The sequence below is a fragment of the Erithacus rubecula genome (genome assembly GCF_903797595.1).
Source record: "Erithacus rubecula genome assembly, chromosome: 3".
NCBI lineage: Eukaryota > Metazoa > Chordata > Aves > Passeriformes > Muscicapidae > Erithacus > Erithacus rubecula.
The window spans coordinates 46,673,459-46,689,457 of record NC_136689.1 but is presented as its reverse complement, the minus strand read 5'-3'; the positions used below and the strand labels follow the sequence as shown (position 1 = coordinate 46,689,457).

The following is a 15,999-nucleotide window of genomic DNA, read 5'->3' as shown; positions in this document are numbered from 1 at the left end:
AAGACATTGGTCAAGCCACAGATAATATTACAGTCTTGAAAATATGTAACATATTGAAAAAAACCCTGAAAATTATCTAAAAACTATTAACCTTTACCAGAAACTTTTCTGTTGATAACTAACTGGTGAACAAAGAAGGCTCTTTCTAGGGAAAAAAAAAATCTCAAAAGTTTTAAGAAAGTGATTTTCTGTGTTTGGTAATGCATTTTTATACAAGAATTTGTATTTTGGCTTTCAAAAAAATCCAACCCCAAACATTCCTACTTTATTTTTTTTTTCTCTGTTTATAAATTATTTTGATTTTTAGTCTTTGAGGAGGAAGAAAAATAACCAAAGTCATGTGTTATTTTGGATGTAAAAGTTGAAACCATTTGGGTTTATGAATACAGGCCTAACAGTCCCTGTTTCCTGAAAAGCAAGAATAAGGATTGGTTACAGAGACACAGAAAAGAAGTAATGCTTGGTACTTTCCAACTTATGACACACCTTGATAACACACTTACAAACCACACTTTTTGCCTTCCTTTTTCTGCTGTGGTTCTTGAGTAGTGATGCATGAAAAGCACCCCTCTGCTTGCCTGTGCTTGCATTGCCCACATGGAGTGCTGAGAAGTGGCAGCTCCTCATGAGCCTGAAAGCCTGGAGCCCTTCCAAGCACAGGCTGCTTTGCATAAGCAAGAACCTCTGGAGAAACAGAGCCAAGGGAAGAGCAGAGCTCACTCCCACTCCAGGTTTAAAATGGACCAGAGAGAGCCAGGTCACGTGTAGTGCCTTGGAAACACAAGTGCAGCAGGAAGGAACAGAGTTGGAAAGGCCCAGAGAACCCTGGCAAAGGGCTTTGCCCAATGACCTACAGAACAAGAAACAACGCCAGGGGGCCACCCTCAGAGCCTAGAAAGTTGTCTTCTCCCAGATGTGAGACATGAGCATCAGGCAGCAACCTGGCCAAAAGGGACCCTAGAAGCCCTGACCAGTGGTCATGCTTTATGCTACAGAAGGCCAAAAAGCCATGGAACACTGTGCCAATCTCTCCTACAGGAAAACTCCTTCCTGATCTCAGCACTGCTATTCTCTACGCATGTGTCTATGACCTGTTTTGTTGTCTCACAGGTTGGTCAACACCTCCCAGAAGATGTCTAAACTCCTATTATCCTTCAGCCTGGAGCTATCTCAGGGCCTTGTGAAAGTGGTCACACTCAAATGGATGCTGAAATAACACATCCAGAACCAATTAGCTGTGGCTGTACTATTTGCATTCCCATACTGTGCTGTATCTAGCAATAATCTAGACAGGAAGTAACAACTTCCTATATAATTGGCACTTAGTGCCACATCAAAATAAAAAGTCACATCTTCTGGCCACCGTAGGTGGAATTTTTTTGGAAGTGCAAATGATACTTGGGTTTTTTCTTCTACTTTAGTTTTTAATTATGGCCACTGATGGCCTGATCAGAGGTTTATGTCTCATCCCAAACATTTTCCTATGGGCTGCTGTTACATAGCAGGGCACTTTAATGTGAGTGTTTTCAGTACAATGCCAGTGCTGCTTACAGCACTGGAGTGCAGCAATTCTGCTCATGCCCTCGGGTTCAGGTGGCCCAAAGTTCACTGTAGTGCTCAAGACACCTAATGAAATACACACCATGTATGTCTCCCTTCTCTACAGCCTTTTGCCATCCATGTTTCAGGCAGCCAGTGCAGAAATAAAGGAGCAAGTTTCAATGATGTATTGTACTTGCCCGCTCTTGCCTGGTGCTTTTGGTTGGTAGGCACGTTTCACCATCAAGGCAATATCCAACACTTTCTTCTGCACTTATAAAGATCCTCTGGAATGAGAGATTTTGTTAGTGAGCAACACATCTGACATCATGCCAGACCTGCTCTAATACAGCAACATTGAGCCCCAGTCTTTGAAGCACAATAATGCTTTGCTTGCTGTGACTTAGCTTTTGCAATTGCCTGTTTCATGACTCCAGCTCGGGGGGCTCTGTGATGGGAGAGGCAGCAGGTGTATGGGAACTTGTCCTGCCTTGCTTCATTCTGGACTTCGCCCTCTGATTATTACTCCTGATGTTTTCTGGGAGGATCATCAGTCTTTTTTATCCACATCTGTAAGACTGAGACTGTTGGAACAAATAATCCTAATAGCAATATCATTTTGGCAGTGTGAGCTAGCTCAAGGTGCAAATTAAATGGAAGGGAGTCAGGCACTTTCAGTGTCCAAATTCATCAGCTCTGTTAAGAAAACTTCTTGGAATTGAAAGAACAGGATTGTAAGTGCCAGCTGTTTATTTCCACCAGCTAGAGATTATTTCACACTTAATCTATTCACTTCAGTGGGAGGTGCAAATGTTTGGTACTTCCCTGAAGCAAGCATGAAAGGTCAAATCCATCCAAGGCCTCCTTCCTTCTGCAGGGCACCCAAAAGCCAATCACTGGTCCCTGCAGCACCATCAGACTAAGTGAACAGTGCTAGTGTGAGCAAACCACATGAGTGCTCTATGAGGCTGGTCTGGTCTTTCAGGGATTTGTATTGCCCAAAAATAAATGCTGATGTTTAGAAACGTTTTAATTTGGATTTGGGTCCCCATAATATCTTCCTCCCTTGCCCCCACTTCTTTTCTTTGGGGTGTGGTTGACTGGTTTTTTGACTACCACTTTGTTGGCATACTTTAATTCTGCCTTATCTTATTTATTTTTTCACCTTGCTCTATTATTGCTGTTTTTCTCCTCTTCTCACCTTCATGAAATATGAACTTCACAGATTTCTGAATGAGATTTCCAATCTAGGATGCCCCAGCAGGCTGGAAACAGGGGAAAATGTCATCATTTTAGGTAAGCTTTCTCCCATGGTAAGGGACACTGCCTGCTGCTCATAACCTTCTCTGTGTTCAAGCAAGAACATTTGACAAAACAAAAGATTCAGAACAGATCCTGTGCCAGCATAAAACATCACATTTCTTTGGAAATCTGCAGAGTACTAAGCCAACAGACAAGTAAAGAAACCTGATTCTTTGACAGGACTGGCTCTGCAGGAACAGGCAATGTCTTAAATTAGCTTAATTCGTATGCTTCCAAAAGTAGCCAGCTTTAGGCAAGAGCTTCAAGCCTACAACAGAAGCAGCTTCTTTCAAAGGTGAATGTCAGCTGAGAGGGATTATTCAGAGTTTAGTCCTTCTAACAAACTGTGTTATTTCTTCAAAGTTCTAAGTCTGAAAAACTTGAAAAAGCTACATATTGCTTTATAGATACAGCATTTGTTCCATGACAAATCTTTCTACGTACTGTATCTTTAATTCAAAAGTCTGAAAATTATTTTTACATCATTTCTGTAGAATGATGGGAGGAAACATCTTACTTTTTGTCTCTCTATGATGCAACTGCTCAAGAATGAATTATGGTCATGCATACAGGATTTAGTACAAGATCTTACTTTAATAAAATAAAAAGCAATGTGGGCTGCTCAGCATAGCTCCCCATCTCCTTTGGAGAAATGTGGTGTATTTCCTGGGGTTAAGTGTCTACAGACTGTGCAGAGCCCAGAGTTTTAACACTGTCGTCATAGTTGGTAATCACTTGGGCCACCAGTAAGGGTATCTCCACTGTCACTCATTATTTGCAGCACTTCCATCTCCTGTGCCCTTACCAGTGCAAACTGTTGCCATCATCAAGAGTGCCCTTTTTTATACAAGTCACTTGTTATGGAGTATTGCAGCATTAAACAGGGACTGCTACATGGTAAAAAATCTGTAGTAAAAGACCCCCAAACTTAACATCCATATGAAAAATTGCCCTATCAAATTAACAGAAGCAGGTCTCATACAAAAGTAAAGGAAATGGGTGAAGAAACCACATAAAAAATGAATTTCAAAACAGCATGGCAATGGAAAGACAGCAAAGGCTTTTCCCACAACTTTAAAAGCCCTATAGGAAAGCAGAGAAGATCTGCCTGCCCTGTGTGTGGGTACAGTGAGGTCCCTGACAGACCTGAAGAATGAAGATGGGACAGTGGGGACAGGCTAAAGGGCACTGTTTGGCCACACAGGGGGCTGTCACAAACTGCTGGACTGGGGCAGGAGGCATGAGCACAAACCCCTGCCAGACAGGCAGGAATGGCAGTGGCAGAGGTGATGAAAGCGGGCAGGCATTCTACATGGAAAACAAAACTGAGTCACTGGCCTGGCCTGAAAGATAATTTTAGTGCAGAGGGTGAAACCCAACCGTCTCTTTCAGTGTGACATGGGCTGTGATGTTGAGCTGGCAACTCAACTGCTGCTGTTTCAGGAACATCAAAGCTGTTTATCAGCCCTGAGCAAGTGTGGGAAAAACCTTGGCGGGGAGCAGGGTGAGTCCAGCAGGTTTTCCTTTCATTTCCTCTCCTTCCCTTTTGCTCACGAGCCCCTTTGCCTAGCATCATGGAAGCCAAATTAATGGTGATGGTCAGGTCTGAGGGCCTGAGCAACATCCCTGCACATAGAGTGAGTGTGCAGGGCACAAAGTGTAAGCCCAGATGTGTAACATGCACACATAATTTTATTCCATGTCTTAAAGCAGGGGCTGGGAACCCTCCATGACATTGGTACTATTGCCCCAATGCCTCCAGACCTTTGAGGGCCTCACTGGTGGAGGCAGTGATGTTGGCCCAGTATTATCACAATCAGGAAGGCAAAAGCAAGTGGAAAGCAGAATTACTGTTCCTACCTTGCAGGGTGAGAAAGAAAGGAGTCTGAAGTAGATTCCTACTGATGTAGTGGTGACAAGATTAATTCTTCAATCTTCAAAGACAGCACTCTTTTAAATACACACACATTCTTGTAGATAAACATGCAGGTCATCAGTCATGCACTCATGCCTGCAAAATGCACAGTGCTGGACGATTTGTCTTTGTTTCAAACAAAGTATCATAATGCAGCTATTTGCATCACTTCATCCAGGATGCAGTTTCAGGCTCTATGCTGAAATAACCATGCCAAACCACATGGATCTTTACCCTGGAGCATATTGAATCAGTAGGCACTGAAAGTAATGTTTGGAAATTTATGCTAACATCTTCAGAGCAGCATCTTGTCCTACCTTTCCAACAGTTTTCTGGGACTACTGACTGGACCATTAAGTTTTCTTTGTTCTCCTTTTACAAAGCAGTAAGTGCTCAGGATTGTTTAAAAAGTTTTCCAAGCTTGCTCCATTTGTTACTATAATTAACTGCAGATGTGAAGAACGAATCTGTGTCTGAGTCCATGCCATACATGCAAGCCTCCTGAAAAGACTGTGAACTCCAGATCCTTATAGCCAGGGACCTCTGTCTATTTGCGTGGGTACCCTTTTGAAATTTTTATTCCTTATAGTTGGGAATAAGCTACTGATGATCTTGTGATGTGCCTTTCTGTCATGTAGGAACATCCTGCAGTTTGCCTCCAGCATCAGTTTGTGGTCAAGATGTGATACAACAGACAGACAAGACCACTCATCAACTGGCATTTTGGGACATCAGCAATCGCACATGAGCCAACTCTGGCCTCGGTATTGGATACCCACATATAGTTCAGTGTATGTTGCTCACATATAGCTAGCATGCCCTTGCCCTTGAGAGAGAACTGCTGGGAAAATAAATAGGTCAAGTCTAGCTCACACCTATCAGGCATTTAGATGCTCAATTCTGACTGAAAAAAATGCAAGCGAGGGTTGCAAACACTGTTTGGAAGTGGACTTCACTGACGTTAAGAAGTAAAGGGTGGTGGGAAAAGAGATGCAAGTTTGCAAGGAGAAAATGTAAGCACTAAAATGAAATTAACTTCAAGGTGAGAAATACACTGATTTTATTAATGTCCCAAAATAAGAGTATCATACTGTTTATAGAGATTTCTTGACTAAAATTTACTTTGACAATGGATTATTGTGTTTCTTCCTATGTTCTTCATGATGGTTGGCATTCTCAGATAAACTTTCACAGTGTGCAGCATGGCTCAAAGCAAGAAAATCTGTCCCTAATACTAGAATGAAGCCAACTGTTAAAATAGGAACTGAACCAAATGCCCAGATCTCCTCCCCAAACCCAAATGAAACCTTCCTTTGAGGCTCAGGCATGTTTGGTTAATTTTATATTAAATAATGTTGTTTCTCTACACATCCTGCTTTCAGTGAAGAGTCCAAGCAGAAACACAAATATATGGCAGGCACATCTATGTTTACACTATTTCTAGACCAGCTGAAACCAGGAAACACTGGAAATCTCACAAAATCAGCTTTGCCTCACAGACTATTCAGCTACCAGGTTCTGTTGCTGTAATCGCACAGAATACAACATAATTCATGTACATACCAATTTATTATTAATTTTTCACCAAATAACTGTGATAAACAAGTTTCCCAGACTATCAGACATATGAACTCCCCATTTTTATTCAACTGCGGCAGCATACTATATAGCTACCTTATATTCCTTTTATGCTCCTTCTCATTGAGTCACTGGCTTAGTTGCCTAAAGACATACTGTCTCTTCTGGTACACAACAACAAACCAAACCACGTAACAAAGATAACAAGCCAGGCATATGCATGTTTGGCTTCATATTTGGTTTGTGGCTAATTCAAAATACATAAATCCTAAATTTTTTTGCTTGATATCTCTTGGACAACTCTCTGCATTGAATTTGTAGAGCACAAATATGAAGAAAACATTGTTTTAGAAGGAACATATTTAGACATATAAAATTGCCCTGAAAGTCAGGGCAAAATTTTTAAAGCTCTTTTGCATACCAGACTTTTACAAATTTTCAAATTCATATTTAAAGGAGTATTTAAGGTGATTGCTAGAAACTATATCACTATCAGCAGAACATAATACAGGGACCCTGATTACCCAGCTATCTGCTTGACCGCAATGCAGCCATCCCAAATGATTCAGTACCACAGCTTCATGCTTGTTAGCCAGACTGTTTTCCAGATTCTAACAAGACACATATTAAGAAATGCATGTTAATCATTGTCATAATGAGAACAATATGTAGTTAGCATTTAGAGTGTCACACAAGATACATATGCCTTCTTGACTACAGAAGGTGAGTACAGAATAAGGGCATTCTAAATTCAAGGAAACCCAATCCTTTTTTCCATCAGCGTGTTTCAGTGAAATGGCCATCTTCAAGAGAGATTTTTAATGAACTAGATAAATTTTAACCAGTATATATATATTCCTTCAGGCATGGGGCAAAGTAAAATGCCATTCTGAACCACGACTGTGAAAGAAAAACAACCACTGTCTCATTTGCTTATGTACAAAAAGCTATGAGTATGTAAAGCACTAAAAGCCTTCCCAGCACCTCTTCTCTGGAGAAACCAAACTTCTCAATGTTTACATCTGTTGACAGCCAGATGACTTCTGGAGCAAACAACTACTCAACATGTGTAAGAGGACAAGAATCTGCCTTTAAATTTATTTTCAAGTCATAAGCAAAATACATACCTTACAAAATAAATCAGTTAATCTAATTTGGTTAAAAGTGTAAAACTCATCACACTTCTGAGAGTCTCAAAGGTGCATGGTTTGGTTTGAATTTTCTAATGCAAAATATGTGCATTTCCTGTACTTTTTTGGTTATGTGATTATAATAAGATTGAGATGCTGATGAAACAGCAAATAAAACAGGCATCAATGGAGTGGGTGCAAAAGAAAGCAAGATTGTCACGTCTACTTAAATTTCGGTGTCTTAATGTCACACTGTACAGAGGACATCTAAAACCTGTCTCCCATTCCTCCCTCTCCCCTCTCTACACAGATCACAGGCTCTGTCTTTCCATCAGAACCAGCAGGCACTGTGTGAATGCTGATTCAGCCTTTACTAACTATGCATGAAGAACAGCTTTTCTTTTTTCAAACCTCCCTGGAACTATAAAGGTGTTTCCACACACTGACTTAAGACTGTTGAAAGTAGTTACAAAACATTAAAGCACTTTAGAGTGCAGTGCTGTTTAATCCCTTTGCATACTGCCTTGAAAAGTGAGTGCTGAACTAAAATGTGACTGAAAATTGTCTCATCGCACCCTACTGGAAGCCTTCTCCAAAAGGGAGATGCATAAAAACTTCAGCTTACTTCTTTTTGAGGATGTACCTCTCCCTCCTTCCCTTCCTTTCACACCATTCTCCCAAGAAACAGAAAAGTATTTCTTTTGCATGTCAGCAAGCATTACATGAAAGAACCTAGCTAAAAAATTGACTACCAGCTTCCTGAAGAGCAGAAAGAAAAAAACCAAAAACAACCAACCAACCAAAACAGAACACAAAGCAAAATAAAACCAAATGAACAAATTTACACAATTTTGATGCATGTAATTTAAAATTTTATTTTTTACTTAGAGATGAGGTTTTATGCAGGTCACCTTTCCCTTCAAGTCTCCAGAAGTAACAACAAAAAAGACAACAAAATTTAGCTTTTTTCTTCTAGACAGTTCCATTGCTGCTATCTGCTTATGCTTTGTCTTCTTGAAAAAATAAATGCAATCTTTGCAGAAGGAAAAATCAACCTTAAATAAATAGTATCTAGAAGTATTATCTTATTGGTAACTATATAATACTGCAAGTGCATCACTGAGCAGATTAATGTGATCAAAAGATATCTTTTGTTTTATATATTTAACTCAGTTATATGCTTATGTTCTCCCTCAAGTTTGTTCTCAAAACTTACAAATTCCAAAAAGAGCTACGATTAGCATGAAAAATCAGCTTAGATATCAACAACTGACTACTAATAACCATCCTCTTGGCTAATGTATGTTTGCATAGGGCAGCCAGTGTCCATAATCAGCATTCATCTTTCATCCTTGTCAGTTGGGCTGTCTGGCAGGTGCTGGGTGGGGTGAAGATGGAGGGGTCTGCAATGCCCAGATGGATGTCAAAGAAGCGAGTAGAGGTTGTCACGCTGTAGTTCTTGGTGTAGGTTTCCTGTACTGGGTAACAGTTTTTGACGGTGTAAATGCCGACCCAGGATTCCACTGCAACCAACCAGAAATGTGACAGCTTTAGGTGACAAGGTAAGATGAATGGGTCATGATGATGTTGCCTCTTTTAACTCATTTCTTCTCTTTAACATTGTTTAGATTCTCATTATATATATTTTTTTTTTAATTCTTATTCTTTTCAAGCACTTTTAGCAGTTCATTACCTCAAGAAAACACTCAATGCTGATCTCCTCCAGGACATGATGTAGCAAGTCTGTCCCTTTCTTAACTTCAGTTTAATTCCACAACATACTAACATCAGAGGTGTTCCTTTGCTCTCTTCCCCCCTTGCTCTCTGTAATCACTCTACCTTCTCCACTATGCTATTTAGGCAGTGGCACTAATACCATTGAAATGATTTCCTTTGAATACCCTTTGCTTTTATCTCTCTTTTAGTAACCTCACAGACACCTTTATCATTCTTTACCCATTCAACCATATTCCATCCTGTTTTTTTACACATTTCAGATCACTTGGTAGCAGAAACTCATGATGCTAAAATTACCTATCGTGATCATAAATCAGTTCCACTAAGGAATGCCTGTAACAAATTTTTCTAGTCCTGAGGACACTTATTTTCTCCCACCTAAGGCAATCACACACACTTATTTTCAGTACTTCTAGTTTTGTGTCATAGGCTGCACTAAAACCACATTATGAGAAATAAATAAATGATGACATGAAACATACATACACTGTATCCAAAGAAAGGGTGGCAAGCTAAGCAATATTTGAATATACCTCTTTTGAGCATGCTAATATACAAAAAACATTCTGACCTCAATTAACATGGTTTTGAGTACACAAAAATGAAGGCAACCTTTTACTGAACAAGTCTTCTCTCAGAATTTAAAATAAAAAATAATGGTTAAATATGATGCTACCAAAGTAGCCTGTATCTCCCCTAAAACTTTTATAATTGTAAAAGAAATATAAGGTTACAATCCAAACCAAATCTATCTGAAAAGTATATAGGTAGATAGTGACTTTCAGACATTATGTTGATGAATCATCATACAGAAAAGCACTGGAGATACAAAATAATACAGGATAAGAATCCAACATCACTAATAGAATGTATCTGGATATAAAGTTCCAAAAAAATTCCAAAAATATCAGATCTGAAAAAAAATTATTATTGGAGTGAGTGATAATTTGCCTTTTGCAGAACACCGGAGGATGTATCAACGTAGTTACAGAGGTCTAATGATCTTATCCTTTATTCTCATTTGTTCTACTTTTACTCAAGAAAGAAATATTTTCTTCTAGCTAAATGCTCAAGTTCGTAACCAGCCTATGTATTAGATGACCATAACCATAAGAGTTGCATTAGCAGAACAGTCCCATCAATTTCATGGAGGTTTTAAAATTATTTTTATAGTTTTCTGGGTCATTAATAAACCACAGATGAAGCTGAAGCCAAAGTGCTAATAAATTTATATGAATTCAAAATCTAACATACTATACCTTGGAAAATTCAATCTCCTTTCTTTTATGACGCAAGTGTTCAGCTGCCACATGCAGAACTAAGCCTTGTAAGCAGATATTTCTTACCAGTATAGAGGACAACAAAATATAGGCACATATTAAGGATTTCAGTGGCTGCAGGACTATGTGTAGATAAATACTGACAGAAAATCTGCTTTGTTTCTGTTACACAGACTCTAGTTTGAGTGTGCCCCTAAATATAGTACCAATTCTTCTCTAGATAAATTTGGGATACAGGCTGCCAGATTCAGACACAAAATTATGCTGTTCCATGCAAAACTGTGTATGATACCAAATACAACACAATCAAGTCCCCTGAACATATTTATACCTGCTGAAATATGACATTTTCCTAAAGAAATGCATTATTATTAAAATTATATTCTGTCCACAGGGCATTTCCATTACTTCTTCCAGAGAATTTTATAGAAATATGGAAAGCCAGGGGTGAAACACGAATAATTTTGTTTTTCCCTGTGCAGCAGAGACATTGATTATTATTACAATTAAACAAAAGCATGCATGCATGTACATTTCCTGGCTGGTTTTCTGTCAGACCATTCCTGTACCATAACTTCATCTCCAGGTCCCCCAATGTAGTACTGATCTTCATAAGTTGAATTGGCAGGAATATCATATGGATCCCATGGCTCTGTCAGAGCAATCTTCGAGCAAAGCTTTGTTACTTGCTCAATCTGAAACATCACCGCATCTTTGTAAAGCAATATATACTCAAAGAACCTGAAACATTAAGAAAAAGGAATTAATATATATAGTCTTTTCCTATCCTAAGAAAGGAACATTGCTGGTATGTAAGCTCGCCTTTGACTTCTCAGTATAAGAACATTTTCACTTGCATTAATGTTTGTCAAACTCTGAGAAACGCTAATCACTTGGGCTGAAATTTCCCATGCTGGAAGTGTGTTTCAGCTGATTCTTTCCAAAATAAATAAATCAGGCTGAACTGGTTCAGCTGTTTCTGAGAACAACAGAACAACTTTTCTGAGAACAACTGAGAGAAAAACATGTTATTATTCCTAGTTTTGGTTGGGGTTTTTTTGTTTGTTTGGTTGTTTTTTTCTTTAAATAGCTGTTTCATTAAAAAGCTCCAGTGCCTCCATGTTTTGCAAAAAGGAATTAAAGTTTTGGCAGGAGAAAAGTTTTTATTAAAAGTTGCCCAGATCTAGCTAAGTTATAAGCATTTTAAAGAAATCTGCTTGCATAGGCTGGATAGAATCACTTATCCACAAATGGGGTAGAGCCTCCCTCTGTACTGGTTAGATGTGGTATCTGCCATCCTCACAGATGTTTCTCCATGGCAACACACACAGCTTAAGTTGGACATGGTAATGAAGGGGGAAATACATGGTCCCAAGTGCAGAACTGAGAGGATCATCCTCATATGGCATGGTTTCTCTCTGGAAGCCACCAGACCCAAGAAGTAGTGAAAAGAAAAAGCAGAAGAGCAAATTAGTAAGGCAGAGATAAGAAGGGGTGTGGAACTCAATGAGCTTGAGAGGCTAGAAGATGAAGTCATCAGCACAAAAAATTAATAAGGATTTAAAACCGATCTTCTAATGAGTATGAAGTGTCCAAGCCATGCTCTGAGAAGAGATGATAAACATTTACATAGACACTTTCATCTAGTTTCTGTTTACAGTGGTCTGGTCTACCACCACTACTGTGACATTGCTTCCATACTTTGAAAAAGCAGGTGGTATGTCCTCACCTTTAAAATGGGCACAAAACCTGAGAGAAATAGAAAATCAAATTATCAGAAGCATCAGCTTGTCTTGAATACTCAATTTGAAATAGCAGAAACTCAATTTCTCCAGGGTGCTCTGCATTACCAGTCAGATGAGAAGTTGTTCAAAGCATGTCTCAAATCATCATCATGTGTGCTCTAAATCTTATGCGAAGGACTTACAAGGCTCACTTTGTAAATCCTCTAAAACCATGCACTCATTATTAGAAGCTTCCCTTGAATATCTCAGCTCAAATATTTGGCTAAAAGCTACACTTATGCAGTGACTCTAGAGAAAAGGAAAGGAACAGCTTCATCTTTCCATCTGTAATTCCTTGCTTCATTCATAATGCTGCCTCCATTTCCTGGAAAAAAAACCCCAAAACCTGGGTGACTTTGACACATGCATCTTCTACTTCACAAATCTGATGCTAGTCCCAAAGACTATTCATTCTGTGTCATCAGAAAGATGGGAAGCTAGTATAAAACACTGCATAATTAATGTAATTGAAGAGATTATGCACAAGAGCAATGGCAGACCTTTCTCTATTTACCAATTCCTTCATATTTCTCTTTGCAGTCCTCACATTCTTTTGGGGAGGATGCAAAGTTTACATAAAACCAAAACAATTTACAGTTTTGATTTTTGCACTACACAATTGTACCAGACAGCAAGAACTTAATCCTCCACTGACACTGTGGCATTTTAAGGTTGCATAATAAGAAGTGTCTCAGCATAGTTGAAAGCATCTGAGCAACATTCCCATCACTTCTTGAGAGCACCATTTACCCTGCATGCATGGAAACATTGTCATGGGATAAGAAAACTGACATGATGTAAACTGGGGTCCATCTCTCACTCATACCCTTATAAAACATGGGAGGTAGCTTGTCCTGCTTTCCAAGCGGGAAACTGGGAACTTCTCCCACACTGACAAGACTCATCCAAAGAGGCTGACAAACTGCAAGGCTACATATGACCTTCCCGACAGTAAATCATTCGCCTGCCCATATCTTAAAATATTCTTGCTCCTGCCATGATTTTCACCAACCTAAACTTGCCTGCCATTTTTTTAGTCAAAGGCAATGTTTCGGCAGTCATGACGTGCTATTGAACTACTCAGTATCTTTTTAAACTCTTTTCTTCCATAACACCAACCTGAGATTACATAAGGGCATACATAAATTTTATATCACATTTGGTGCAGAGAACACACAAGAACACTAAAATATATTTTTTATGTGTTTTCAATGGCAGTCTAATGACCCAACTACTCTTTGGCCGGCTGCCCAGCAGCTTCCGTAGAAGTAGGATGGGAAATGCCTTGCCGAAGAATCTATCACCATGTTTGAGACATCTGAGTGATAATACAGTGATTTTGTAAAATAACACAAAACTCCAATGTATTAGAAAAGCATTGCAAATTACTAGAAATACATTTCTTTTTTATTTAAAATCCTCACTTAAAACTTAATTCACACAGAAATTTTACTCACATTTGTAACAATCCTGCAAACAGCAAGATGGGCATTACGAAACTCCAAAGTAAATAAAAATGAGGAAAATCCAAACAAATGAAACTCAGCACCAGTCATCCCTCTGGCAGCCATTTTACAGAGAAAGAGGCTCCACCACTGGCATTTTTGGTTCTGGGAGAGGTGGGACTGAACATATGTGTAAGAGACTAGACCTCCATGGTGGCAGGCACATGAGAGGAGATCTGCAGAAAACGTAGTTCTGTGCATGACAGCCCTGGGTAAGCAGGGGCAAAATTTACACTGTCCTTGTTAAACTCAGATAAACTAACAAGTTTCACACAGAATTGCTCTGTGTTCTGGAAACAACCAGCACAGAAACCTAAGATTACACAGGATCTGAGTTTAAAGGCATATGAAAGGGGAATGGTTAAGTTGTTGCTTTATAAAGCAGCCAAAATTAATAACAAAATGTGCATGAGTATAAAAATGATAATTTAAAAAAAATTAAATAATAAATATTTCCCTCTTTTTGTTTTTAACCAGACAAGTCCTGAGTATACTGTCTCTATCTGTTATAGGTGCCTGAGATTTCATTGGATTCTTGAGGGGAAGCACAGTCCTGAAAATAGGTCTTAGCAAAGAAACAGGAGAGAAAATTATTTTTAATTAGCTCATTTTTTCAGAAAAATGCAACATATTTCCAGCCTGCGCCCACCTCTAATATTATTTTTTATAGCAATTTAATTACTTACACTGTAACTTCAAGAAAGCCTTAACCTAAACCCAAGTGCCCCAAGTAGGCCTCAATTAGGCACCTTGAAAAAGATTTGAAGAAGCTACTTGGACAATTATTTGCCTGAATGAGATTCTTTCCCTTCCTTTGCTATCCTATTCCACACTACCCTGTCCTATGCCTCACTCCCTTGTACACTATGGGACTTTCTCATGATCCTTAATACTCCCTTTGTCTGCATCTGAAAATGGATAAATTTCAGCATATAAAGACACTCATGTTTTTGCTCCCATGCTTTAAAGAATTTTTCTTAACTCTGGACCATATCCTGCACAAGTAATTCCACCGATTTTGCTGGAAGCAATCATGTCAGATAGGCTGAGTTCCATACTTTCTTCTCCCAAAGCTAAGCAAAGTATTTTTCTGAATAAGACCAAGCAAGTTAAATGCAAAGACAGAATGCTACACAATCACAAGGTGAAACACTTGTGTTAAGGACATACTGCAAGGGGTGAGTGTGCATTCAAATACTGTCCTACCTCAGAGATTCCTCATGAAATCTGGGGAGATAGCTAGAGGTCCCTCTCAGGACACAGCCCAGATAACATAAAGACACTCCTGGACCCTCACAAAGGCTTCAACTAATAAACATGTCTTCTGACTGGGTTATTTTTCTTTTTGCATGCTCATAATGCAATTCATAACAGTCAAGTATTTTTCAACATTCGTCAGGAAAAAACCCATTAATGTTAAGATCATGCTACCAGCTCCTTTTCAGGCATTCAGTCTGCATCTTGTGCTGGGTCCTCCCCAGTTCTGAAGCCTGCTAGCTTGCCCATCATTTAACACATTTGCCTAACTCCCAGGGTTGACTTCTGCACTTCCAAGGGTTTCCTTGTGACAACCAAACGGAGAAGAAACGAGCTGCTTGCTGTCGAACTGCCTTTGTGGTGACTCAGTGGAGCACAGGCATTATTAGTGGCATGGCAAGACCCATGTGATATATTGAAGAATATCAGACAAGGTCATTTGCTAGAGAGAAGCAAAATAATGGTCTGAGATTGAGACTGGGTAATACAAACACTTTCTGTGCTAAATCTGGCTCTGCATCATTTTGCTCTGTGGCTTTGGACAATCAACCTACAGTACCAGAGCCCTAAAATACTGTTTTACTATTTTCGTTTGATTGCTGTAGCACTGGAGAGACACATATCTGTGATCACAAACCAGTTGTGTGAGACATTGTATTAACAAAGAACAAAACCACAAATCCTGCCCAGAAAAAAAAACCCAAAACACTGAAACAATGCTAAAACAGACTTTCCTGCAAAGGTGTACTAGGGCTTTAACCTGTTGATTCAGATTTCCCAGATGTAACTATTTTAACCTTAAAACACTCATTCACATTACCCAGGACTTATATTACCTAGTAATATAAAGCTAGTGAAAAACAGCAGCAAAATTTTATGGATTATTTGTATCTAAGATACTGTATTACTCAGCAGGAAACAGTATTTGCTATTCAATATCTCAAGCTGAGGTCACTGCAATTATTTCCAAGC

The 15,999-nt window shown here is 39.1% G+C and overlaps 1 protein-coding gene across 1 annotated transcript in view; it reads right to left on the bottom strand.

The window, feature by feature from the left end:
- Positions 1-6,164: 6,164 nt before the first annotated feature.
- Positions 6,165-15,999, bottom strand: part of EPDR1 (ependymin related 1) — a 34,529-nt gene continuing 24,694 nt past the window's right edge. The window contains exons 2-3 of the mRNA XM_079302682.1: positions 11,014-11,222; positions 6,165-8,987 (exon numbers count right to left, since the gene is read on the bottom strand). Of these exons, the coding sequence (XP_079158808.1) occupies positions 8,797-8,987; positions 11,014-11,222 (400 nt within the window). The 3' untranslated portion in view covers positions 6,165-8,796. The remainder of the gene's footprint in view (positions 8,988-11,013; positions 11,223-15,999) is intronic.